The 27,859-nt window shown below is 43.0% G+C and overlaps 2 protein-coding genes across 2 annotated transcripts in view; one reads left to right on the plus strand and one right to left on the minus strand.

The window, feature by feature from the left end:
* LOC308099084 (E3 ubiquitin/ISG15 ligase TRIM25-like) overlaps positions 1-27,859 on the minus strand; it is a 228,588-nt gene that overhangs the window by 27,886 nt on the left and 172,843 nt on the right. The gene's annotated exons all lie outside the window — the stretch shown is intronic.
* On the plus strand, positions 8,275-13,155 carry apol (apolipoprotein L). The gene is made up of 5 exons (XM_080447680.1): positions 8,275-8,387; positions 8,610-8,670; positions 10,322-10,918; positions 11,052-11,171; positions 12,096-13,155. The coding sequence occupies exons 2-5, from the start codon at positions 8,618-8,620 to the stop codon at positions 12,892-12,894; spliced, it is 1,569 nt and encodes a 522-aa protein (XP_080303806.1). The 5' UTR covers positions 8,275-8,387; positions 8,610-8,617; the 3' UTR covers positions 12,895-13,155.

Consider the following 27,859-nt stretch of genomic DNA (forward strand, 5'->3'; position numbering starts at 1 on the left):
ACACCAGTCCCACGTGGACTCTTCATGTCAATCTGACATGAACTGCAAATCTTGCCCTAATCGGGGCCTTGTTAAAGCACCCCCCCCCCCCCCCCCCCAGAGCATTAGCAATGCTTGCAGTAAATTGTGAAAGAAGAGGAAAGAAATGGAAAGAGAAAGTAAGACACAGAGAGGAAAGAAAAATGCCGGCCCTCTGTCCTTTGAACATGCCCTTCTATATCATCAATAATTGAACATGATTAGCCAATGGAGTCTTCGGGTGCGATTGCACCCATGATACCTTTTGCATCTGGGGTTCAATGTACTGTATTCCCCACCCCAACCACCACTCTCCAAGAACACTCAGAGTTTTGACCGAGTTATATTCCAGTGAGCAACATGGCCATACGACACAACATAAATTAGGCTTTCTAGCTTCCTCTCTCAAAATGCCTGTTATGAACAGGCTACCAAGTGCATAGCTGTTTCCTTGCTCCCTCCTCTCCCTCCCAGCCCAGGCTTGGCCTGCAGAGCCAGCCTCAGAGTATGCTCTGTGGCTGTGTTGGTGTGCGTGCACCCGTGTTCCCGCTGTCCTCCTGCATGTGTGAGGACACTGCCATGTCAGCAGCGTTCCCACTCTGATCCCCAAGTGCCTGCTCTGAGCTGAGTGGAGCTGAGTGAGCATTCTGACATGGCTGTCTCTGCAATGCCCCCCCCCCCCACACACACACACGCACGCACGCACGCACGCACGCACGCACGCACGCACGCACGCACGCACGCACGCGCACACACACACACACACACACACACACACACACACACACACACACACACACACACACACACACACACACACACACACACACACACACACACACACACAATGCCTACCACCAATCACCTACCCCACCATGCTCCTTTAACCAGCCAAGAGTCTCCCTGATCCACAAGCCACGCGTACACACACACACACACACACACACACACACACACACACACACACACACACACACACACACACACACACACACACACACACACACACACACACACACACACACACACACACACACACACACACACACACACACACACACACACGTTGTCTGTTGTGACTTCATGCCAATAATCTGTATTGTGATCAACAGTTTTCATAAGAGGAATCAGAGTGGTTCTTATGCTGATAAGTGAGCTGTGAGTTTAGTGCATAAAGTGTTATGGTGATATTGGTACTGTACTGTCCTGTACTGTAGGGAGACAGTGCTGAAGAAGAGATTGAGGATGCTGTTGTATTGCCCCAGGGCAGAAACACAGGTATGTGTGCGACTCAAACTGACAGCTACTCACTTCGAACTTACAAGCTGTCATTCTTGATTTTATTTCTGCTTATGTTTCCACCTCTAACAGACAAACAAGCTCAAGCAGAGAATGATCGGTGCTAACAACTCTATCCTCATATGTGTTTGCTCTCTCTTTCTGCCTCTCCCTCTCTCATAGGCATATAAGGTAGATAATGTTGAACAATTTTCTTTTCTTTTGTTTTTAGTATCTCTGTCAAGATTGTCCTTTGTTTATTTATTACTCGGTCCTCGTTGGTACATATCCGGGAAAATGCATACACACAATTTACCGAGCCACTAAATATAACTGTAATATCTGTGTGTCTCGCATAAAGTATTGTACTGTCTTCTTTCGCTTTTGTCTTTCCACCTCTCTCAGTCTAGAGCAGTGAACAGTACAATGAATCAATGTTTTCAATTTACAGTAGCGATTCGATTCTAATTAGAACTTCTGGCCTCAACTCCCAATGACTGAGTGAAGGGACATGGTCGGACGGACGGACGGACGGACGGACGGACGGACAGACAGCTGGACATACCTGTCCCTCTGGGACCTGTTCATAGAAAGAACTGAGACAGTGTGCTAAGACTCTGTAGCTGTGTGAAGATCAGTGGGAAAGAAATACAGATGTGCTAATGCTCTGTTTCCATGGAAACAGCACAGACCCCCCCCCCCCCCCAATAGTATGTACATGCCTCTCTTCACATGCCTGTGTGTAGGTTGTGTTTTCATATGTCCACTGACATTTGCAGTGTTTTCGTTTCAGTCATTAGGTGAACCTACTAGCTAGCCTTCACTTACAGTGAAATCTAGGAAAGAGGTAGGCTACTTCATTTATTGCTTAAGCTAATCACACTTTGTCAGCCATATTTGTTATCTATGTCGACTTGGATAGTACTATATTACATTCAGCCTCCTCTGAATGTAATAACTCCTCTATCTCTCTCTCTCCCCCCATCTCTCTCTCTCTCTCTTTCTCTCACTCTCTCTCTCTCTCTCTCGCCCTATGATCATCAGCAATTAACTCAGACATCCTGCATTTGGATTTAAAATAACATTGTCACCTCTCTGATCTAGCTTTGGTTAATCAGTCATTGACTGTTTGTGGAGTTGTATTACTCTTATCTGATCGAAGGCCTTGAGTCCCCAGGAAACCAGGGCACATTCCAGTGTGCTACGTCCAATGTTGTGTTTTAAGACCTGGTGGAGGTTCTGACTAATTCATGTTCTAATAATTTATCTGTTTACAGATAGCATTTAAGTCACTATGTGTCCATGCTTATTTTATATGATAGTTCTGACCATTCAAATATGTTAATCATTAATGTGTCATGTTTCATGTGTCTCAATTGCTTCCTTCATGGTGAATTCATGAAGGAAGCATGAAGACCCTTAACAGCTCCCACATGTGGGCTCATTTGAGCCATCTGAGCAGCCATTTGCTGGGTGAATGCAAAAAAGACATTACATATTAGCCACAGTCTAATATGTAAATCACCCCCCCCCCCTTGGGACAGATGTTAAAACTCTTCTAAATGTCCTCTCTCTCTTGTAATTTGCACCCTCTTGAAAATGTAGTTTTTGGATGCACAACAGTCTGTATAACTTATGCTGCTAAAGTAAGTTTTAACATTCTATGATTATACAACCTAAGATGTCCACTGCACCATCACCAGAAAGTCCACCCTCAGGCAAATATGAGATGGTGTCATTCAAAGAAGTCACCTCAGAACCATCATTGGCATTGAGTCCTAAGAACTGCATGTGCCGCAAGATCTACACACATCTGCTTCGACGAGCCATGGCCCACGGAGACATCAACAGAAAACCACCGCTGCAAGTTGGACCTCATCATGACAAGAAGACCCCAGCCTATCGGTTCGGCACACACATGCTTGTCTGGCTGAGATACATGTCTGGCATAGAAACTTTAAGGATATGTAGTCCTGTCTCTCTCACTGCAATGCCAGTAAGACCAGCTGAGAGAAGTGTTTTTTGTGCCTGGAACAACCAGCCTGCAGGTCAAAGAAGGCAAGCTGAATCAGATTATCCTTGCTTCAGTGGTATTGGGAGACTTGACCATCCCATTCACAATCCACTTAGCTTAGCAATGTGCCACCACCACCAGAGCAGTGTGGTGTAAACATTCAGGGAAATTCCAGTGTCAAACAAAGCATAATAAAGCTTCAAACGAGATAAGAAGAGGCAATTGGCTTGGGACCTGGAGAACGGTTGGAGCAGGAGACCTCAGGCGATCAGAACAGGACAGGCCTGGGGCACAGGACTGGACACTGAACACAGGACCGAGTAGGGCACAAACTGACAGGACCAAAGCACAGGGCAGGCTGGGACAGGGTAGGACAGGGTAGCCCAGGATGGGAGGGGGCAGAACTGGACAGACTGGACAGAAAAGGGACAAAAGCACAGGGCGGGACAGGTTTACTGGACAGGACCAAAAAAGGAAAGCATGGGTATGTTAGCTTAACAGAACTGACAGGACAGAACAGAACAGAATGGATGGGGCAGGGTTACAGGATGGGTCAGGACAGAACCACAGTTCTAAACTGGAACAAAATGGAAGGGACTTCACATTCAGGACAGAAGTGCACTGACATCAGTGCCTCCACAGCAAGTTCAAGAACTCCATCCTCGCCCCACAACCCCCACCCGTTTTTAAACCCTGTAGCATGAGGTTTGCAAAAATGGAAAGTGTGTTATAAATAAAATGTATTATTATTATTAAGTGGGTAGGACAGAACCGAACTGGAGAAATGGTGAGGTGGGTCATTAGGTACGGGGGCAGGACAAACAAAAACAAAGGCATCTTTGAGGTAATAATAATACAACAGACAAAAGTGGCCAAGCTTGAGGAAATCAGTTGCTCAATGGTGAGCCATGAGAGGCTGGAGTGCATCTTTTTCAGAGCTAGTTCTAATAGAGCAGCCCAGAACAAGTCTAGCAGCCCTGTTTTGTGCGACCTGTAATTTTGCTAGATTACGTTGGAATGCAGATGACCAAACAATAGTCCAAGTGACACAATATGAACGATTTACAAACTTGACCCACAATGTCAGCCGGTACATAAAATGAACACTTTCTTGTGAGTGCAATGCAATGCAATGCAATGCAATGGATGGATGGATGGATGTGTTGATGGATGGATGGATGGATGGATGGATGGATGGATGGATGGATGGATGGATGGATGGATGGATGGATGGATGGATGGATGATGGATGGATGGATGGATGGATGGATGGATGGATGGATGGATGGATGGAGGATGGAGGATGGATTAGATGGACAGAGAACTGAAGACAGGACAGAACACAGTGAGATGTGAATTCTCGTCTAGACCAGGAGGTCTAAGCAACGCTACTTTTTGACTGTTTAATATGCTTTGCTCTGCCCTGTCTAGACTTCACCCTATAAGGTGTGAATAAAAGTATCAATAAAATATTGTACATTACAAGTGTTTTTTACAAGTGTATCTTTCGGTATTTTTGACTTTACTGGAGTATTTCCAATTTTCAATACGTTTTACTTCTACTCCGCTACATCTCAGAGACAAACTTGTACTTTCTACTCCACGACAATTATCTGAAAACCTTAGTTACTAGTTACTTTGTAAATTTTGATTAATATTATGAAACAAACATTAACCACTACAGCCATATACTATACCTCAGCTGTTTGAAAATAGCCGATCTACAAGCTTTGCAATGCACGTTGCAATGCGGCATCTAATACCAGACTTACTTGTAAGCATTTGTCCATTGTGGTATTGGTACTTTTACTATTATTAATTAACAAATATGAGTTCTTACACCATTGTGTATTTGAGTGATTAAAATATTCCAATATTCCAGGTCCCCGAGGGCTTTTTGTGTTATTCTTTTAACAATTTTGCCTGCTCTGTGTTTTGTCCTCAACTTATTAAGTATTATTCTTCCTTCTCTAGTTGTTTAATCTATCTATCTATATATATATACATTTGGCTTAATTCCACGAGTCCTATGTACTGTTATAACTGTCCTCTTTAAATTGTAGAATTGTAGAATTGTAACATGTCACATTTTCAGACAGCAAGTCGCCACAACGACCGGCATGCATATAGGCTTTGTTTCGTCTACTTTTAATTGTTCACTATACTTATTTGGCTCTTTGGAGCTTATTTATTTTCTATCAGCAATACTTCGGCTCGCTAGGCTCAGTAGCGAACCACACCGGAAGGGAACGCCGCTAGCGAGAGTTAGCCAAAATGGCTAATAGTAATTCAACATTTGGCACTTACTATGTCTTTGCAGTCACTCGCAGTAATGTCCGTATTCCATATACATAGCCACCCCAGTCACGTTAATATTTCCGTATTTTTTGTGTCATGTATATCCCAAAGACAACATTATTAACCATGTTAGCCTCATAAAATGACTTTAAAACAACAGTTCCGCGTGACCAAAAGAAAAACGTCCGGGCGAAAACACGGTGCACCAAACATTAGTCCAAATTTAGCAGCAGGTGGTTAGGAACCAAAAAACTTCAAACTGACTTTTGTCAGTGCGTGCGTCGGTCAAAAACGTCCGGGTGCAGCCTGCAGTGTTGCCAGCAGGTTGTATGAGAGAAATGATCCACCAGGTCTATGAAAATAAGCCCAAACTAAGCGACTTTAGGTCACATGAGCACTCTATATACATTAGCTATTCGAAAATAGCCAATCTACAAGCTCACAACACTGAATGTCTGAATGATAGAACAACAGCATAAAAACAAATAGATTATCTATCTATCTATCTATATATATATATGTCACAGTACGTTTGGAGAACCAGTACGATTGAAGACAGAGCGCTCGTTTTTAGGCACGTGGCTCCTTCGGGGCGAGGCGGGGCTTTTCGAGACAGGGTTTATTAGCGAGGCTCGCGAGGAGGAGAAGGAGGACGGCGCTGCGAGGCGGGGGGTTATTACGCGAGGCTCGCGAGGAAGAGGAGCCTCCTCCTCCTCCTCCTCCTCCTCCTCGCGTAATAAACCGTCCCGTCCTCTCCTTCTCTCCTTCTCCTCCTCCTCCGAGGAGGAGAAGGAGAGCGCGGAGAGGCGGGGCTTTGATGCGCCGACGGAGACCTGTCTTTTGTTGTTCCCCCCCACATAGCAACCAGGAAGCTACGCTAGGGGAACCATAATATCTATGAGGGGAACGCTGAACACGCGTTCACACGCACGGCGTGCCGACTTAGTGGAGCTTGAGGCCGAGGAAGCGCGCCCTCGCGCCTCCAGGCGCGAGTGCCCGCGCTGACCGGCCGATGCTCCACTAGTCGACTCAGCGCCGTTTGATTTGTAAACCGATAGGGACAGAATAGTTCTTTTCATGGATCACTGTGTGTGTGTGTGTGTGTGTGTGTGTGTGTGTGTGTGTGTGTGTGTGTGTGTGTGTGTGTGTGTGTCAGGGAGAAAGTAAAACAAAAGCCAGAACACAATAAAAGTATCTAAACAGTCCTGCTTTCAATAAACCAAAAAAAGCATGAGCGCGTGCGCGTGTGTGTGCGCGTGCGTGTGTGTGTGTGTGTGTGTGTGTGTGTGTGACTGTGTGTGTGTGTGTGTGTGTGGCCATATATGTTTGTGCACAAGCCTGGCTTGTGGCTCCCTCTAGTGCTGGGTGGGTGGTAAAAACGAGCGCGCTTTCTTCAATCGTACTGGTTCTCCAATCATACTGTAACATATATATATATATATATGTATATATATATATATATATATATATATATATATATATATATATATATATATATATATATATATTAATTGGGCACTAGGACGAGTGGGCACCAAGGACATATGGGCACCTGGACGAGTGGGCACTTAGGGGTGGAGATATGTCTCTGTTTTTTTTTCTCCGATAATTTCATTGTGTAGCCTACTGTTTAGCTATGTTTTCTCTATCCTAACATTGATCATTTGACAATTATTTTGGTATCCTTGATTTTTTGGGGGTATTTTCCCATTTTCCCGATTTGTTCTATTTTTTTTACAGTAAATAAAAACATCTACTGATGCACAAAAGGACACATCTCAGTGTTGTTTCCTGGAGTCACTGGGTGTTTCGGGTCTTGCAACAGACACCCTCCTCCAGGCGACCCGACCAAGGCTGATCAGACCTGTGTCCAAGTGGCATGCTACAGCCCCCACTGTCTCTTGAGGGGAGTAAGAGACAGTGCTAATTAGGGGGTTAGGGTTTAGGGTGGCAGGTGAGATGTTAACAGCAAGTGTTGGTGACACTAGGAGGCTCTAGGCACTGTGGGTTGACTCCGGGCCTGGCTCCTCCTTCGTCTGACCAGAAGTGGGCATTCTTCTGTGCGTTGCGTCGTCATCATTGCTGCTAGCAGGGCTACTAAACTTAAGATGGCTCAGGGGCCACTCAGAAAAATACCAAAAGTCCAAGGGCCGCAAGCTAAAAATGTCTGTCCTATTTTGGATTTTTCGATTTTGTAACACACTGCACATTGTTATTGTTATAAGAAAATGTACATTTTGACATGTGAAATAATGAAATTTCACCATATGAAATAAGGGACACCTATCCTGGGCTTTGCCGCGCGGCCGAAATTTTTTGGGGGTCAAACCCCCCAAAAACCCTGAAATGCATAGAAAACTATGCATTATACCTGTAACAATTGACGCACCTGTATTTGTCTGTCTGTTTGTTTTTGGAAAGCAACCCATATATATATATTTTTTTTTGGTTTGACCATGAGGGGCCGCAGAGACGCTGCGTTGGGGCCGCATGTGGCCCACGGGCCGCGGGTTGAGTAGCGCCGTGCTAGACACAGGGATAATGGACCTGATTTACTGGATTGTTAAGGCTCACAGCCACATTCCACACAAACCTGCTGCACCAGGTGCCACCCCTTGTCCTTCCCCCACTGCAGCTGACACCAACCACACCATACTACCGGTAAACAAGTAACCATCTTACATCTGCATAACATCACTAGTAGCCTATCTAAGGAAATACACAACAAGTAGTAGTGATACTAGTAAGACGTGCTGGGGTGAGGAGTCACTCTGAGGAGGTGAGTCTGCTGCAGGCCTGACTGGGGGTGGGGGTCGTTGTTTCCTGGTCAGGGTGTCTTAGGGAAGGGACTCAAGGGAGGGATAGATGTCATGTGTTTGCTGATGGCAAACAAAATACTATTTGATTCTGAAGAAGAGAAAATAAATATCTTGTGTAGCATTCACCTGTAATCTGATCTCTTCAAAATATTTATCATTCTCATACTATTTTATCCTCACAGTTGATAAAATGGAGACTGGGCTGCAATTTGAAGACAAAAAGTGCAAGTATGCTCTGCAACGGTAAGTTTTCAGGATGAAACTCAGTTTAACATCACATGGCAATCCAGATCAATCCAGAGTATCATGAGTGTTCCTTGTGTGTTTTGAATAGATTTTGGCCTGATATAGCAACACATTTTCAATTTATTCGACTGAATAAATGATGAATCAACACTGAATCTTTCAAGTATGAGAGCACAGGTATCAACAACACTAAGGGCAATCAGCAGTTTACAGTTTACTTTTTCATGATGGTGCCAGCTGGGTCGAACCAGGAATCCTTGAGTCAGAGGGGGGCTTCCACCCCAATCTGACACATTTAGAAGTGGGATACTTTGTTCCTTGGTGTGCTCAAGGTTGATGTTTGATTACATTTTGGCATTTCAGTGATAAATGTAACCCTACATCGTTGTTCATTCAACCATTCGTTTTATTAAAAATCTGGCAGGTATCAAAATAGTTGATTCAATGTTGTTTTATAAATTTTAATCAAGAACAAAAAAAATTACCATAATGTTGAATTTATCATCTTTGCTGTCTGAGTTGTTCTTTACAGTTGATTGTAACTAGATTATACCCTGTAATAGTAAATCAGAACTTTAAAAGTATTATAGGTCATGCACTGTATCTTCATCAACTCTTTTACATGAATTTAGCCCTAAACCCAAAATGTGCACATGCTATTTTGTGCATGTTGCAGTACAAGATGCTGGACCTAGATGTTGCAAGAATGAAATAACTGGCAACTGGCATATAAGCACTATAAAAGTTTATATACACAGATAAAGGTTGCTTCTAGTTGATGTGAGATTTTTATAACAGCAGAGGGCAGTATTTGTATACGTTTTGGAGATACTTTGCATGGACTGAAGCCTAACAAACCCTAAAAACTACAGAAACAGTAAATGAATGAATTATAGGCTACAACTTGAACTGCACACATGGATCAAACAATTTCTATCATGAGGATCACTAGGGCAATTGCCATGTGAATCCTCACCAAGCAGAGTAGACAAATTAGTAACAGAAAATGACAAATAAACTTTCTGAAGTCCCATTTATGATAGCACATGGTGTATTAACCTGCAATGTAATTATATCTTAATGCATTGCTTTCCCAATAGCATCAAAATGTAAAAAAGAAAGATGCTGCCTATTTGATTATGAGATTTTCTTTTGTTAAAAGATGATATTTTGAGGAGGGTGGTGCTAGAGCGTAGGTCATGGGGTCACTGAAATAGTTAGGGTTCATTAAGCTTGTTCTCAGGTTTTTCTCATCTCACAAGGAGAAAAGCATGGTAAAGATCTACAGCTAAGAGCTAAGTGTCTATAGGACAGCACTTCCGTTGTAGGTACATCCCTATAAGCTGTCCTTTTTTGCCCAATCATGACACGGGGTTATGCCCTGGGAATGTAGAGAGATCCCCACAGCACCAATCTAAACTCCTTAGGCGGTGCTCCCTGTACTTCTACTTACTTTCAGTACTTTCAGTAACAGTTCTTGCCCATGCAGCGTAAGGGCTCATAATTTGGGGAGCATGAAGGTCCACTGCAAATTATATGACAATCCCGTTTTCAGATTTCTAGTTTCGGATAAATGTCATTTCCCCACTTCCTATCTCCTTTGAAATTGATTTCTTAAAGATATGTCATATTGTCATTTGATGTACAGAGAGGAACTGCAGGAGACTTTGTGCCAGTATACCACCGACACCCTTAGTCACATTGCCACAGTGAGAGAATTCTGTCTGTCTCTTTCAAAATGGAAGTGCAAGAGGACGGCAGAGAAAAACATGATGATGGACATCAAAGAGAGGGCAAATAGAATTAATCTGAGCATGGACCATGTCACCAAGTCCAAGGAAAGAGGCAAGGCCTTGGGAGAATACGTGACGAGCAAGCTGACCCTAATGACCTCAGATAGAAGACGTGAGGAGCTGGAGAAGGAGCTGGATTTGGTCCTTAAGGACACTATTGGAGGCTTGGAGATGCTGAACAGGTTTGTGGATGCTGTGGAAACACTGGCAGTCACCTCTCTGCATGTGTTTGTGGAGAAGAACCAGGTTTTACAGTTGCCAGAGGGGACAAGCTTTATGAGTGTTCAGGCTGTCATCACTGCTGCAATCCAGGTCTGCCCACTCCTCCTGCAGTTTAAGAGAGAAGCAGGTAGCTTCTTCTCTCCCAGCCTTCATAATGTGGAAGTGCATTCATTTTATCTGGACAAATACATATGTATTACCCAGGATATCTGTGACATGATGGAGAGAAGGTACGTTAAGCACTCATCACGATCAAAATGGTTTCCAAATTCATTTTTTCTTAATGCATGCAAAACATATTTATTAATTGTGCACAATGCAGTGCAATATATTCCAAAACTGAGTAAGGCCTCTCATTCGTAGCTCTGTCAGAGAATTTCAGAAGATGAGGAATACAAAAATCATGGTCCAACTACCTGCAGATATGTCTGACGTTGACATACTGGATATGCTCCATCGTATCAAATGGCTCACTGATATCAGGTAAATATTACGGATTAGAAATATGATCAATAATCCATCACTGCTGTCAAATGGTTAATCTAGTTTTATCTAGAAATGTATGCTGTTAAAAGGTGCCCAGTCACATTGATGGTGTTGTACTGTATGTAATCCACTGAAACATCAACTAGGCATGACTGTTATTTACATAAAAACAAGACTCTCATGCTTGCAGAAATGGTTTTACAATTCCTACCAGTATGGATATTAAAGGTTTCAAATCACTGTCCACTCCCTTTAAGGTAGTTTTTCTATACCGAGTGGGAGGCTATGAGATCCAACAGCAATCAATGACCAGTCAATCTGGGAACCCATCGCCAACTGAAAATGAAAAACAGCGCCCTCTGCTGTTTGTTCTATGTCTGTTGGCTCTGGGCGGACGATAACGTAACACCAGAGCACAAGGAAACCGGTGTTTGTGATGCGCCTTCAGCGCATCACTTCCGGTTGGTGCAACTATGTTTTCATTCCCACTAACAATATTTCTACACGGAACACTAACACCACTTCTCCCAGAGAACATGGATCGTTTTGGTTATAAGCCCACTTGTTTCTATGATGAAAGAGTAAGTTAAAATGTGAATATATTTCCGTGGTTTTGTCTGCTCCGCGGACGCTATTGTTAAATTAGTTTCGGTTTGTTTCGAGGGGGAAAGATCGACGGACATGTGAATCCCGCCCACTACATGTGATTGGGTAAAGCGCGGCCTACTTCCTGATCTGAATGCGCACTCGTTATGACGAACCTCCCCGACAGATTCCAACGCAGTGCAGAAGCTGTTCTTGAGAGATTAATGACCAGTAGACATGAAAAAGCTGGACATTTCCAGCACCAATGTATTATTATGCACATCATGTTCAATCTCTTTATTTTATTTTTAATCTTCGTTCTCCATTCCCTGTCAGGATGGACCAGCACTTTCGAGTTGGGTTCTTGTTCCAGGATGATTCCTCCTCTGGCTTCATCAAGGAGTTCAGCGAGCGTCAAACAGGAATGTTGCAGTTTCTAACTGAACTGGAGGAAAGTGCTGTCAAGCTAGATACGATGAAGAAGGGTGCTAAGATCTCCAGTGTAGCAGGTAGCTCAGTGGGGGCAATTGGAGGCGTGCTCTCCATTGTTGGTCTGGCCTTGATCCCTGTAACAGCTGGAGTGTCCCTAGCTCTAACAATGGCTGGGTTGGGGCTAGGTGTTACCAGTGGAATCAACAGTGCAGTCACCACAGGCACAGAGATCGCAGTAAATAATACACAGCAAAAGAGAGTCAATGAGATATTTCACAATTACATGGAAGATGTGAAGAGCATCCAGGAATATCTAGAAGAGGTGTCCAATAGCAATAAAGCAAACATAATACTGCCAGAGGACAAAGTGAATGTGGTCCTGGGTGTAGGGAATATCATTGGAAACGCTGCTGGTGTTGGAAAAGGCATTGATTCTTTAATTGATAGTGCCTCTGCCCTTTCCAAATCAGCTGGCATTGCTGCAAATGCCCTTTTCATTGGTTTTGACATCATGTTCATCTGCAAAGACAGCATGTGTCTGGCTAAAGGCAGCCAGAGTGAAGTCTCACAGTTCATCCGAGCCAGAGCTTCACTGTGGTGTTCAGAGCTGGACTCATGGAAGAAGATACACAACTCTCTGTGTGAAGGCAGGCTGACAACAGCAAAGAAGAACATTAACCTTGGTCTGCCATTTTATTCATAAAAATGATTAGTCTGATATAACCTCTGATTCGGTGGAAGAGAAATGGAAAGCATTGAACTATACACTGAACAAGCTTGTAATCCATGATCCGCTGCGACCAGCTCTTGGTTTGTGCTTGAATCTTTTGGACAGTACATTCAGGAAGGCTGTTGGCCGAAACGTCCGTGTGATCTGCTGCTGGGTCTATACAATAAAAAATATATCCTAAAAGGACCAAAGTGAGTGCTGGTGATCTTTTCAAATATACTGTTTCTGCCAGAACCGTGCACTGTAAACTATTCAACTGACGAGTGAGTGCTCGCATTGTCTTTTTCAAGTGAATCTTTTTGACAGACAGACAGACAGAGTGGCTTATACTAGCTGCGCGGTAGTAGCTAATTAAACAGTAGCAAAAATGTACAGCCACAATCATATTGTGACGTTTCTAAAATACTATTTAAACCCCTAATGAAGAATTCAAGGAGGATTCTTTGAAGATAATGTGATTTTTACAATTCCACTCAACATACTGTAGTAAATTGTTCTGTGATTAAACTATTGGTAGAGAACACCAAGAAATGTTATAGTTTCAGGGACAGGGACTGTAAAGTATGTGGCCCGGGAGGTATGTTTTTAAAGACCATACTCAGGATAAGATTTAGAGTGAAAAGCTGTCAGAGGACATACAAAGACAATGAAGGAGTCTTTGGTTCAAGATGTTAAGCACTAGATGAAGATGTTGAGTTTGTGTTTTCAAGCCTGCAACTTATATTTTGAGTTTTGGGAACAAGTAGAAGTCAAATGCATGGCAATGGATCATCAGTGTCTCTGAGTGTGATGCATTAGTAACCATAAGTCAGAGTCATATAAACTCATCACACAAGTAGATGATTAACAAAAGAACATGCCGTGAATTCTTGTCAGCCCATTGAGTGGCAAAAAGAGAAAAAGCTATAAGAGCATGTTTTGCATGGTCTCAGTGCATAGTGCACCAGTTAATATCAAATATGTTTTATGCCTATTGATAGATATATTTTCATATCTATGTATTAATGATTTTGTTGTATAGGACATACATACATATATTGTATGGTGTTTAACCGTCATGGACATACATAAAAGGCCACAACCATTTGCCCCAGACTGCATACAACCCCAGTATGCAGCCGTGAACTCTACACAGTAGAATACTGTCTGGCCATGGATTTGTGTCGCTGGCACCTGGAGTTTTGACTAACATCATTGATAACTGAATTCCTTGCCCCCCCCCCCCCCCCGAGTTACGACAGACGAGGTCATCCTGGCTCCTTGAAGTGATAACATGTCAACTCCCCTTGGTTGTCAGACTCTAAACAAACCCCTTTAATATAATGAAATCTGCGCTATTGAACCAGAAGAGACTTTTTATTACATTACATTACATTACAGTCATTTAGCAGACGCTTTTATCCAAAGCGACTTACAATAAGTGCATTCAACATAGGTAGGGAACGAAACTACTAATCACCAGAAGTCTTAAGTGCATTTCCTGCGAAAACAAGCAACCAAGAGTATACCTAGCGCTAAGGTAAAAGTGCATGTTCAATTATCCAAGCCATAGGGCTAGAGAAAAGTGAATTATTATTGTTCATAGTAATGTGCTTTTATCATTCTTTAGGATATACCAAAATGTTCTATGTAAGTTGGGCCTAGTGTGACAGAATAAGGCAGCAGTAGAGTGTCTGCACCGAGACGACACTCTGCTGCTCAAAGGAACCTACCATTCTTAGGCGGGGGTAGGGCCCTAGATAAGAGACAAAAGCTTTGTGTGAGAACAAAGCCAAATGGTTGACTGGACAGATAGCAAAGGTGCCAGTCTGCTTTGCTGTGACAGGAAGCAGCAGGCAATCGCAAGGCTTTGTGGGTAATCAGAGCTTCCTGTTTGCTAGAAACTCCCTGTAGGAGGACCTAATTCAAGAAGTTGATAAATTCCCTGCTTTGGAGCTAGCAGATTTAGATTCGAATAAGTGACTGAACCGTGGGTCGTTCTAGGATATGGGTTCTGGAGTGACTCACTGAATCATTTGGAAAGAGTGTGAGATTAATAGTGAGTATTGAACATTGTAATGATTGTATGTTTGATGGGTTCATGATTGTGTAATGTCATATCCTTAATATTGTAAATGTTCTGTGCTTGTTTTCCCTCTAAGGTTTAATTACCTAACTGATCTAAAGGCTACTAACTGACCTAAAGGTCTAACTAACTAACAACCTAGGTATTAGAATAGAGTTATATGTTTGTAATTGTGATTAGTAATAAAATACCTTAAAAGACACCAGTTTGAGTAATTTGCTTAGACCCTCCACACTCTGACCTACCCTTTCATTGGGCCTAGTAACCGTAGCTTAACTCTGCACAAAGCAGAAACTACGATTAACTATAAAAATGAACAGTAATTAAACTATTCTTATGCCCCCGGAGGAGGCATTTTGAGTCAAAGTAGAATTACCTAGATTAAACTGTAGTGTCTCTTAAGAGAGACATCTATGAGTTAAGTTGATTACCGTGTTATCATAGGGATAACACAGTAATAAAACTATCGTAATCTCCGGAGGAGATTAGCTAGAGTTTAAGTGATTAAACTGTAGTGTCTCTTAAGAGAGACATCTATGAGTTTAAATTGATTAACCGTGTTATACGTGGTATAACACAGTAATAAACTATTGATAGTCTCAGGGAAACTTATCTGAGTTTAGTAATTGGAACTCTGCTTGTTACACGGTAATAAGGCTGTAGGGTCCTCGTGGGGGGCATCTTAGAGTTAATAAGCGAATGACACTGTGTTTGAACTCCGCTTATTACAGAGTTATTAAACTATTAATGCCTCTGTGGGAGGCTTTACTGAGTTTAAAGCGTTTAATTACGCATTTATTAAACTATGCTGGTTTTTAATAAGGCCTTCAGAGTTTAAGTATTAATTACCTAGTCATTAAACTACTAGATTCTCTTAGAGTTTAAGTGTTACACAGTAATTAAACCACTAGTGTGTCTGAGAGGGACAACTAGTGTTGGATGAATCACTTGGAAAAGTTATAACCCGTGGTAGCCTATGTAATAGCTAGATAAGTATTAGGCCCTTGAAGCGGATGGTATGATTGAGTGATTTTTGTGTGGTTGTAAAGATATGACACACTAAAAGTAATTGAATTATGCGTGTTATATAAAGAAATAACAGTATAAAAACTCCTATAGCCATAGGAATGAAAACACACTGTCTCTTTAAGATGAGAAGTGAGTTGTAACAAAGTATCTATTAGACCTGGTTATGGGACAGGTTAAAATAGGTTATCAGAACTAACACAGCCTGCAGAGGGTCGAATCCACAAAGGCGAAGAGGACACAGAGCCGGCGGCCTACAGCGTGACGCAAGGACCGAGGCATTGAATACTGTATGGGCCTACGAGAAGCCTACCGGGGAGAGACTCAACCAGGTTGCTATGAAACAAAGCCCCACCGTTTGCAAAAAGTGTGGAGAAAGGACTGTAGATTTGGGGATGCTGCGTGCCAACAAATTCTATTGTCTGAGCTAAGGATAAGGAGCTGAGGGAGAAGCTAGAGGCTAACCACAGGTTTTGTAGCCAGGCTACCGCTAAGAGTTTGATTAGTGTACCAGAGAAGGTTAGAAGCTAAAGCTATCCGACCTGAGAGCTACCTTTAGCGTGGCTAGCTAAGCTAAGCAGTTCTATTGTCTAGCATATTAGTGCTAGCTGCTAGCTAACTGCCATTATTGACAGAGAGGTGATTGTTGCCCCTGACCTGGGTGGTGGGGAAATACAATTAGCATTCTCTTTGTTTACCTGGGAGACAGAAAGTCTGTCCCCCCTTTGTTTACTGATAAGGGTTGGGGGAGGATTCTGCCAGTGTAATACACTGTTTAACCAGACTGGATGATAGACTGATACTGTGAGTAACTAGATGATTAGTGTACAAGAACAGGGGATCAATGGTAATCATTGTGGGTTAAATACTAGAATGTACATTGGTAGAGCAAAATATATCCTATCCAGTATTAATTAACAAAATTAACTAATGTAAGTAGACCATTAAAAGGCTTCTTGCGTGGAATGCTGATAGGGTGGGTGCTATTTTACAGGTTAAACACAGTGTTAATTAATTATTGTTGTTATATAGCTAAAGGCTGAAACAACACTGTTACTTGCTAAAAATAACTGACGATTACTGTCACAGCCCATTGAATTAAGACTAACTAACAGACCTTATACCCAAACAAGGGAGATGGAAGTGTTAGCTGAGTTAATAGGGAAGTGTGAAGCAGCTCAAGCAGTTTTTAGGAGGGAAGTAAAGTTTATTGTCCTGCTGGATTTACCAAAAGAAAGGGCGGTAAGGGAGCTAAGAGCCGAATTAGCTAGATTCCTTAAGGTTGTTACATATTCTATCGCCATACTAGAAATTGATGAAGAAAGTTCATCTGAGATCTACAGGATGCAGGTTGACTGTTGCCAAGAGTATGACGAAACATTGAGGCAGGTCTGGTTTGAAGCGGCCCAGGAAGAATATGGGTCCTGCTTCACACCAGACCTGCCTCAATGTTTCGTCATACTCTTGGCAACAGTCAACCTGCATCCTGTAGATCTCAGATGAACTTTCTTCATCAATTTCTAGTATGGCGATAGAATATGTAACAACCTTAAGGAATCTAGCTAATTCGGCTCTTAGCTCCCTTACCGCCCTTTCTTTTGGTAAATCCAGCAGGACAATAAACTTTACTTCCCTCCTAAAAACTGCTTGAGCTGCTTCACACTTCCCTATTAACTCAGCTAACACTTCCATCTCCCTTGTTTGGGTATAAGGTCTGTTAGTTAGTCTTAATTCAATGGGCTGTGACAGTAATCGTCAGTTATTTTTAGCAAGTAACAGTGTTGTTTCAGCCTTTAGCTATATAACAACAATAATTAATTAACACTGTGTTTAACCTGTAAAATAGCACCCACCCTATCAGCATTCCACGCAAGAAGCCTTTTAATGGTCTACTTACATTAGTTAATTTTGTTAATTAATACTGGATAGGATATATTTTGCTCTACCAATGTACATTCTAGTATTTAACCCACAATGATTACCATTGATCCCCTGTTCTTGTACACTAATCATCTAGTTACTCACAGTATCAGTCTATCATCCAGTCTGGTTAAACAGTGTATTACACTGGCAGAATCCTCCCCCAACCCTTATCAGTAAACAAAGGGGGGACAGACTTTCTGTCTCCCAGGTAAACAAAGAGAATGCTAATTGTATTTCCCCACCACCCAGGTCAGGGGCAACAATCACCTCTCTGTCAATAATGGCAGTTAGCTAGCAGCTAGCACTAATATGCTAGACAATAGAACTGCTTAGCTTAGCTAGCCACGCTAAAGGTAGCTCTCAGGTCGGATAGCTTTAGCTTCTAACCTTCTCTGGTACACTAATCAAACTCTTAGCGGTAGCCTGGCTACAAAACCTGTGGTTAGCCTCTAGCTTCTCCCTCAGCTCCTTATCCTTAGCTCAGACAATAGAATTTGTTGGCACGCAGCATCCCCAAATCTACAGTCCTTTCTCCACACTTTTTGCAAACGGTGGGGCTTTGTTTCATAGCAACCTGGTTGAGTCTCTCCCCGGTAGGCTTCTCGTAGGCCCATACAGTATTCAATGCCTCGGTCCTTGCGTCACGCTGTAGGCCGCCGGCTCTGTGTCCTCTTCGCCTTTGTGGATTCGACCCTCTGCAGGCTGTGTTAGTTCTGATAACCTATTTTAACCTGTCCCATAACCAGGTCTAATAGATACTTTGTTACAACTCACTTCTCATCTTAAAGAGACAGTGTGTTTTCATTCCTATGGCTATAGGAGTTTTTATACTGTTATTTCTTTATATAACACGCATAATTCAATTACTTTTAGTGTGTCATATCTTTACAACCACACAAAAATCACTCAATCATACCATCCGCTTCAAGGGCCTAATACTTATCTAGCTATTACATAGGCTACCACGGGTTATAACTTTTCCAAGTGATTCATCCAACACTAGTTGTCCCTCTCAGACACACTAGTGGTTTAATTACTGTGTAACACTTAAACTCTAAGAGAATCTAGTAGTTTAATGACTAGGTAATTAATACTTAAACTCTGAAGGCCTTATTAAAAACCAGCATAGTTTAATAAATGCGTAATTAAACGCTTTAAACTCAGTAAAGCCTCCCACAGAGGCATTAATAGTTTAATAACTCTGTAATAAGCGGAGTTCAAACACAGTGTCATTCGCTTATTAACTCTAAGATGCCCCCCACGAGGACCCTACAGCCTTATTACCGTGTAACAAGCAGAGTTCCAATTACTAAACTCAGATAAGTTTCCCTGAGACTATCAATAGTTTATTACTGTGTTATACCACGTATAACACGGTTAATCAATTTAAACTCATAGATGTCTCTCTTAAGAGACACTACAGTTTAATCACTTAAACTCTAGCTAATCTCCTCCGGAGATTACGATAGTTTTATTACTGTGTTATCCCTATGATAACACGGTAATCAACTTAACTCATAGATGTCTCTCTTAAGAGACACTACAGTTTAATGAACAGTAATTAAACTATTCTTATGCCCCCGGAGGAGGCATTTTGAGTCAAAGTAGAATTACCTAGATTAAACTGTAGTGTCTCTTAAGAGAGACATCTATGAGTTAAGTTGATTACCGTGTTATCATAGGGATAACACAGTAATAAAACTATCGTAATCTCCGGAGGAGATTAGCTAGAGTTTAAGTGATTAAACTGTAGTGTCTCTTAAGAGAGACATCTATGAGTTTAAATTGATTAACCGTGTTATACGTGGTATAACACAGTAATAAACTATTGATAGTCTCAGGGAAACTTATCTGAGTTTAGTAATTGGAACTCTGCTTGTTACACGGTAATAAGGCTGTAGGGTCCTCGTGGGGGGCATCTTAGAGTTAATAAGCGAATGACACTGTGTTTGAACTCCGCTTATTACAGAGTTATTAAACTATTAATGCCTCTGTGGGAGGCTTTACTGAGTTTAAAGCGTTTAATTACGCATTTATTAAACTATGCTGGTTTTTAATAAGGCCTTCAGAGTTTAAGTATTAATTACCTAGTCATTAAACTACTAGATTCTCTTAGAGTTTAAGTGTTACACAGTAATTAAACCACTAGTGTGTCTGAGAGGGACAACTAGTGTTGGATGAATCACTTGGAAAAGTTATAACCCGTGGTAGCCTATGTAATAGCTAGATAAGTATTAGGCCCTTGAAGCGGATGGTATGATTGAGTGATTTTTGTGTGGTTGTAAAGATATGACACACTAAAAGTAATTGAATTATGCGTGTTATATAAAGAAATAACAGTATAAAAACTCCTATAGCCATAGGAATGAAAACACACTGTCTCTTTAAGATGAGAAGTGAGTTGTAACAAAGTATCTATTAGACCTGGTTATGGGACAGGTTAAAATAGGTTATCAGAACTAACACAGCCTGCAGAGGGTCGAATCCACAAAGGCGAAGAGGACACAGAGCCGGCGGCCTACAGCGTGACGCAAGGACCGAGGCATTGAATACTGTATGGGCCTACGAGAAGCCTACCGGGGAGAGACTCAACCAGGTTGCTATGAAACAAAGCCCCACCGTTTGCAAAAAGTGTGGAGAAAGGACTGTAGATTTGGGGATGCTGCGTGCCAACAAATTCTATTGTCTGAGCTAAGGATAAGGAGCTGAGGGAGAAGCTAGAGGCTAACCACAGGTTTTGTAGCCAGGCTACCGCTAAGAGTTTGATTAGTGTACCAGAGAAGGTTAGAAGCTAAAGCTATCCGACCTGAGAGCTACCTTTAGCGTGGCTAGCTAAGCTAAGCAGTTCTATTGTCTAGCATATTAGTGCTAGCTGCTAGCTAACTGCCATTATTGACAGAGAGGTGATTGTTGCCCCTGACCTGGGTGGTGGGGAAATACAATTAGCATTCTCTTTGTTTACCTGGGAGACAGAAAGTCTGTCCCCCCTTTGTTTACTGATAAGGGTTGGGGGAGGATTCTGCCAGTGTAATACACTGTTTAACCAGACTGGATGATAGACTGATACTGTGAGTAACTAGATGATTAGTGTACAAGAACAGGGGATCAATGGTAATCATTGTGGGTTAAATACTAGAATGTACATTGGTAGAGCAAAATATATCCTATCCAGTATTAATTAACAAAATTAACTAATGTAAGTAGACCATTAAAAGGCTTCTTGCGTGGAATGCTGATAGGGTGGGTGCTATTTTACAGGTTAAACACAGTGTTAATTAATTATTGTTGTTATATAGCTAAAGGCTGAAACAACACTGTTACTTGCTAAAAATAACTGACGATTACTGTCACAGCCCATTGAATTAAGACTAACTAACAGACCTTATACCCAAACAAGGGAGATGGAAGTGTTAGCTGAGTTAATAGGGAAGTGTGAAGCAGCTCAAGCAGTTTTTAGGAGGGAAGTAAAGTTTATTGTCCTGCTGGATTTACCAAAAGAAAGGGCGGTAAGGGAGCTAAGAGCCGAATTAGCTAGATTCCTTAAGGTTGTTACATATTCTATCGCCATACTAGAAATTGATGAAGAAAGTTCATCTGAGATCTACAGGATGCAGGTTGACTGTTGCCAAGAGTATGACGAAACATTGAGGCAGGTCTGGTTTGAAGCGGCCCAGGAAGAATATGGGTCCTGCTTCACACATCCCGAAGTGAGTGAACTCCCTGCTGTGAGGGAAGAGCCATTGTCTAACCCCACAGAGATAGCAGCTGAGCCGGTCGTACCTGAAGAGGGGGTTGGAATCACCAGTCCTACAGATGAGCCAGTCGTAAAGGACAAAGCAGCTGAAGGAGGTGAGACTGTAACCCCTACAGATACAGACAAGCCGGACGCTGCTGTGGGGGAAGGGCAAATGACTATCTCCACAGATAAGGCAGCAGATTCGGTCATAAAGCAGGAAGCAGACCACGCTGCAGAGGGGGGTAGGAATGTCACACCTACAGATGGATCAGCTGGGCCAGCAGTCCTCAGAGTGAAACCAGATGGCATCACTACTGCAAGGGACAACGCAGAGACCCCTTTCCACGCTGCTCCGAGGGAGGCAGGGACCCCTTTCCACGCTCCGAGGGAGGCAGAGACCCCTTTCCACGCTGCTCCGAGGGACCACGCGGAGAAGGAGGTCCATCCAGAGGTAGTAACTGCGGAGAGCCAGTCACTGGAGATCAGGAGAGCAGCTTCAATGGACAACGCGGCGGAGGGATATCTCCTCATCACGACACGCTGGGAAAGCGCCGAGGAGGTCGTGACAGCCGGCGGAGAGAAGCCATCGGCGGCGGGGGAGGTGCCACGGGAGATCGCGAGAGAAGCGAGAGAAGCTGCAGGGGAGACCCCATTCCACGCTGAAGAGGGAGGAGACCACGCCGAGGAGGTTCCAGAGGGAGCCGCTACAACGACGGAGGTCTCCACGGACCCACTCAACACAGAGGGGTGCCAGCGACTGGAGGTCACTGAACCAGGAGAGACCCCATTCCACGCTGCGATCGAGAGAGCAGCTGCAAAGGTGCCACTGGTGATTGATGGAGCTGGACCTGGGGACGAGACGCCTGCGGAGGAAGCCGAGGGGGATCGACCAGAGGGAGCCAACGTCGCAGATGAGCAGACCGCCAGGGAGGCAGCTTCAATGGACGTCGCCACGGCGGTGAAAGTCTTCACCAATCCACTCGACGCAGAGGGGAGCCAGTCACTGGAGGTCGCTGAACCAGGAGAGAAGCCGGCGAGGGCGACAGTAGACGCCGCTGCTGCGACGGACGTCGCCGCCAGCCCACTCAACACGGAGGAGAAGCACGCCGACGCTACCACACCAGGGCGGAGGACCAGCCAACCCAAGCCCCTGTCTAAGAAAGGTGGGAGGAGACCAGCTACCAGCGGACCGGTGGCGTTGAAGGGAGCCAAGTCGCCAGGCGAGGGTGGCGTTCGCTCCAAGCGCCCGTCTAAGAAAGGTGGCCCTTGCCCAGAGCCTGAGGCCCTGTTGGGCCAAGGTGGGAGGTCAGTAGCGACGAGAGCCAGACCAGTCGATTGCGATTGTGAAAACTGCAAGCCTCCTGACCTCCTGAAAAAATGCGATTGTGAAAACTGCAAGCCACGTAAACCCTTCGCTCCAGCCCGGTGGGTCATAGGGAAATTGCAAGGGAAGAAGAAAAAGGTGAAGCAGAAAGTCACTGTCCAACCACAGTCATCAGCGCGGGCTGGTGGTGGAATTGCAGTCCCAGTGGAGGCCGAAAGAGCCAGCAAAGTGACGCTGGCGAACGAACTGACATTTGCACTGCCACCCTCAGAGTAGTAAGGGAGCAGTGCGGATGATAAGCGAAAAAGATACCAGCATGGTGTCTAAAAAATCGAAATGTCTTATTTGAGCGACTGTTTACTTAGGAATTTCGAGAGATATTGTGTAAATGCATGTATCATTTGTAGTGTTTACGATATTACCAGAAGAAATAACTTGCATAATGAAATGTATTAATTTACTGCCGACAATATGCCACTAAGTCAAAATGCAACAATAATTTGGAAGGTTCTTCCATAACAACAAAATTATTCAGTACTGATGTGGACTCATGATCTGAGCAATCAGGCCCTTTTGAATTATTATTTGTTGATTGTATAAAAAGCATTTTGGGATGTGGGTTTAAATGCAGAGTGAAGTTTCTTAAAAGTAAGATTGTAGATCAGCCATTTTAAAATCTTTTAAACCCTTTACCCAAGTTACTATGTCAATTGCCATGGCAACATGCCCTAAATAGGACATTGACTTACTAGGGAAACAGTGGGAGGAGGAAAGGTTTCCAAAATCAATTTGGATTATTAAAAAAGTTTAAAAATTACAAATTGAGAAAGTTAAGTTGAACTGTAAATTATTCCAAAATATGGGTTTAGAGCCACTTAATGACAATGAGTGAAAACTGTGTTGAGAATGTAACCTGTATGAGTGTGGGATCAGAGCAGTTTACATAGATGAAATCGAACTTCCCAAAGCCATGATTTAAGAAGCCAAAAAAGCTCACCGAAAAATGGTGAGTAGAGGTTGGTTGTGAGAGAACTGAACATGGTTCAGTTATCTCAGGTGGGAGGTGTTCAATTATCCAAGCCATAGGGCTAGAGAAAAGTGAATTATTATTGTTCATAGTAATGTGCTTTTATCATTCTTTAGGATATACCAAAATGTTCTATGTAAGTTGGGCCTAGTGTGACAGAATAAGGCAGCAGTAGAGTGTCTGCACCGAGACGACACTCTGCTGCTCAAAGGAACCTACCATTCTTAGGCGGGGGTAGGGCCCTAGATAAGAGACAAAAGCTTTGTGTGAGAACAAAGCCAAATGGTTGACTGGACAGATAGCAAAGGTGCCAGTCTGCTTTGCTGTGACAGGAAGCAGCAGGCAATCGCAAGGCTTTGTGGGTAATCAGAGCTTCCTGTTTGCTAGAAACTCCCTGTAGGAGGACCTAATTCAAGAAGTTGATAAATTCCCTGCTTTGGAGCTAGCAGATTTAGATTCGAATAAGTGACTGAACCGTGGGTCGTTCTAGGATATGGGTTCTGGAGTGACTCACTGAATCATTTGGAAAGAGTGTGAGATTAATAGTGAGTATTGAACATTGTAATGATTGTATGTTTGATGGGTTCATGATTGTGTAATGTCATATCCTTAATATTGTAAATGTTCTGTGCTTGTTTTCCCTCTAAGGTTTAATTACCTAACTGATCTAAAGGCTACTAACTGACCTAAAGGTCTAACTAACTAACAACCTAGGTATTAGAATAGAGTTATATGTTTGTAATTGTGATTAGTAATAAAATACCTTAAAAGACACCAGTTTGAGTAATTTGCTTAGACCCTCCACACTCTGACCTACCCTTTCATTGGGCCTAGTAACCGTAGCTTAACTCTGCACAAAGCAGAAACTACGATTAACTATAAAAATGAACAGTGCAATATATCAGCTACCTACTTTCTTAAACAGATGAGACAAAATAGCAAAATCAAATGAGCACGAGCTAAAACAAATAAGTGTATCGACTAAACAAGATCCAATAAATCAATACAAAAATAAAACAAGAGTTCGTACAACTAGTTAACAACAAGTAGGCCAGGCAAAGAGGAAGGGTAGTGTTTCCTGAAGAGGTGGGTTTTCAGCCTGCGGCGAAAGATGGGCAGTGACTCTGCTGTCCTGACATCAGTGGGAAGTTCATTCCACCACTGTGGGGCCAGAACAGAAAAAAGTTGTGACCGTGTCGATCGACCAGAAGGACCCTTGAGTGACGAGGCAATCAGTCGCCCCGAGGTGGCAGACCGAAGTGGTCGGGCAGGGGTGTAGGCATCGACCATAGCCCGGAGGTAAGAAGGAGCTGTTCCTTTCACTGCCATATAGGCTAGCACCAGGGTTTTAAACTGAATGCGAGCCGCTACGGGGAGCCAGTGCAGAGAACGGAGAAGGATAGTTGTGTGGGAGAACTTGGGGCGGTTGAACACCAGACGAGCCACAGCTTTCTGAACAAGCTCCAGAGGTCTGATGGCTGATGCCGGAGCACCAGCAAGGAGGGAGTTGCAGACCACCAGGTCGCTTTTAGATCTAATTGTTTTTACTTGCCTCATCTCTCTTCATATTTTGTGCGAAGTTAATTGTAATATAACCACTTATTATAACCACTTGTGTTGTGTCTTCTTTTTACCCATACCTTTTTATAACTCTCACCTTTATAATTATATTTTGCCAAGGTCCTGATTCCGAACGATAGCTTGGGTTAATTATTGCAGTATTGCATATTTTCCTAATCTATCAGTAACCATAAGTCAGAGTCATATAAACTCATCACACGAGTAGATGATTAACAAAAGAACATGCCGTGAATTCTTGTCAGCCCATTGAGTGGCAAAAGAGAAATAGGTATAAGAGCATGTTTTGCATGGTCTCAGTGCATAGTGCACCAGTTAATATCAAATATGTGTTTTGCCTATTTTGTCCAAAAGTATTTAGTTTGTGGTAGATATTTCTGTTCAGAATCAGGCACTGAAGGGGTTAAAAGCAAATAAAGGAAGAAAGGAAAATGAAACCTAAGGAAGGACTGATAAGACAGCACCTTACAGTAACTGCTGACACCTGTGGAGGGGTAAATGGACTGAAGGTATCCTACTGGTGCTCATGGAAAGCTTCCAGCATTAACTTGGGTTCTTTTTACCAGGTTGCAAAACCTGGTCTACATCTACACTCGTAGTCGTGACTTTTTCCTCATTGGCTGGGCCTTTAGCCAATGAGGGCTCAATGTCCTCTCAGAATATGGGATCTAAAGACGACCCACAATACTGTGTTCGGCCACTGTATGTATCTCTATGGTCTGTGGCGCTGTTGCGTGAAAAAAAAGTGTGGTCGTCGCCACCAAACAAACTATTGACTTGACTCCTCATACACACACACACACACAGCGCCGCCTCCAACAGCGACCCAGAAAAAACAAGACAATGCACACAAGCCCTTACTGAGGCACACAAACTGATTTAGCTCCGTTCATAAACTATTTACTGTTTACTACCATTTTGGCTGTTTTTGTTAGTCCGCGAGCAAAAGGGTACAGGTCCATTTGGTTCCGTGTGGGGACGCTGGAGAGAGCAACCTGGTATAATATGACTGGGTCATATCTTGTTTTTTTTTACTTACATTTTTATCCCACGATTTTGTAACCCATTTTTGTTCACCCAGTGCCAATTGTCTAAGTAATCCAGGGCGCTACACTCCCTCTGCCAGTCTAGGGAGAGCCTAGAGCCGAGCTCATGCCTCCTTCAATGCATAAGAGCTAACACGCCTTCTTATCACCTGACAGGGGGGGAGTTTCCCCGGTAGGATGTAGCGCGTGGAAGGAACACGTTATTCCAACCAGTTCCTTTCCCCTCCATCAGGCGCCCCGGCTGACCAGGGGGAGGCAGTATAGAGACCAGGATTACTGCATGTTTTTGTGAGGGTACCTACCCTAGGAGACACAGGGAGAACATGCAAAACCCCACCTAGGATATGGGCACAGATGACGCGGCGGAGGAGAGAACATGCCCCCAGCGTCCACAGCGTCCCCGGCGGGAATCGAACCCAGGACCATTAACTTGGGTTCTGATCTCTTCAAAAGATGTATCATTCTCACTCAAATAGTTTTATTTATTTCTCACACACACACACACACACACACACACACACACACACACACACACACACACACACACACACACACACACACACACACACACACACACACACACACACACACACACACCACACACACACACACACACACACACACACACACACACACACACACACACACAGACACGCACACGCACGCACACGCACGCACACACACGCACGCACACACACGCACGCACACACACGCATTATGTACCGTATGTATACATAATGATAAACATACAACATTATTATTAACAATTAATTGTAACATGCAATTATATATATATATATATATATATATATATATATATATATATATATATATACATATATATATACACATATATATATATATATATACATATATATATATATATATATATATATATATATATATATATATATATATATATATATATATATATATATATATATATGTGTGTATATATATATGACTATGCCATGCCATGACTATGTAATGGCAGGCCCCTGAACAGTGTTTGTGCCAAGTTTGGTGCGGATCGGACGGTGCACTTGTGGCACTCAGGGGCCCCTGGGGACCACATGTGGCACTTGTTGTGGCTATTCTGATGGCAGACCCCTGAAGTGAACAGTCAGTGGTTGTGTCAAGTTTGGTGCAGATCGGGTCAACGGTGCGCTTGGGGGCCTCATTGGTGTTGTTGCCATATAATATTTGTGCATAA

This window comes from Gymnoscopelus braueri (assembly GCF_963280865.1).
Source record: "Gymnoscopelus braueri genome assembly, chromosome: 13".
Taxonomy (NCBI): domain Eukaryota; kingdom Metazoa; phylum Chordata; class Actinopteri; order Myctophiformes; family Myctophidae; genus Gymnoscopelus; species Gymnoscopelus braueri.

Coding starts and splice junctions, on each gene's coding strand:
- apol (XM_080447680.1), top strand. CDS start 8,618: ATGGAGACTGGGCTGCAATTTGAAGACAAAAAGTGCAAGTATGCTCTG. Junction 8,671..10,321: donor TGCAAGTATGCTCTGCAACG/GTAAGTTTTCAG, acceptor TTTGATGTACAG/AGAGGAACTGCAGGAGACTT. Junction 10,919..11,051: donor TGTGACATGATGGAGAGAAG/GTACGTTAAGCA, acceptor TCTCATTCGTAG/CTCTGTCAGAGAATTTCAGA.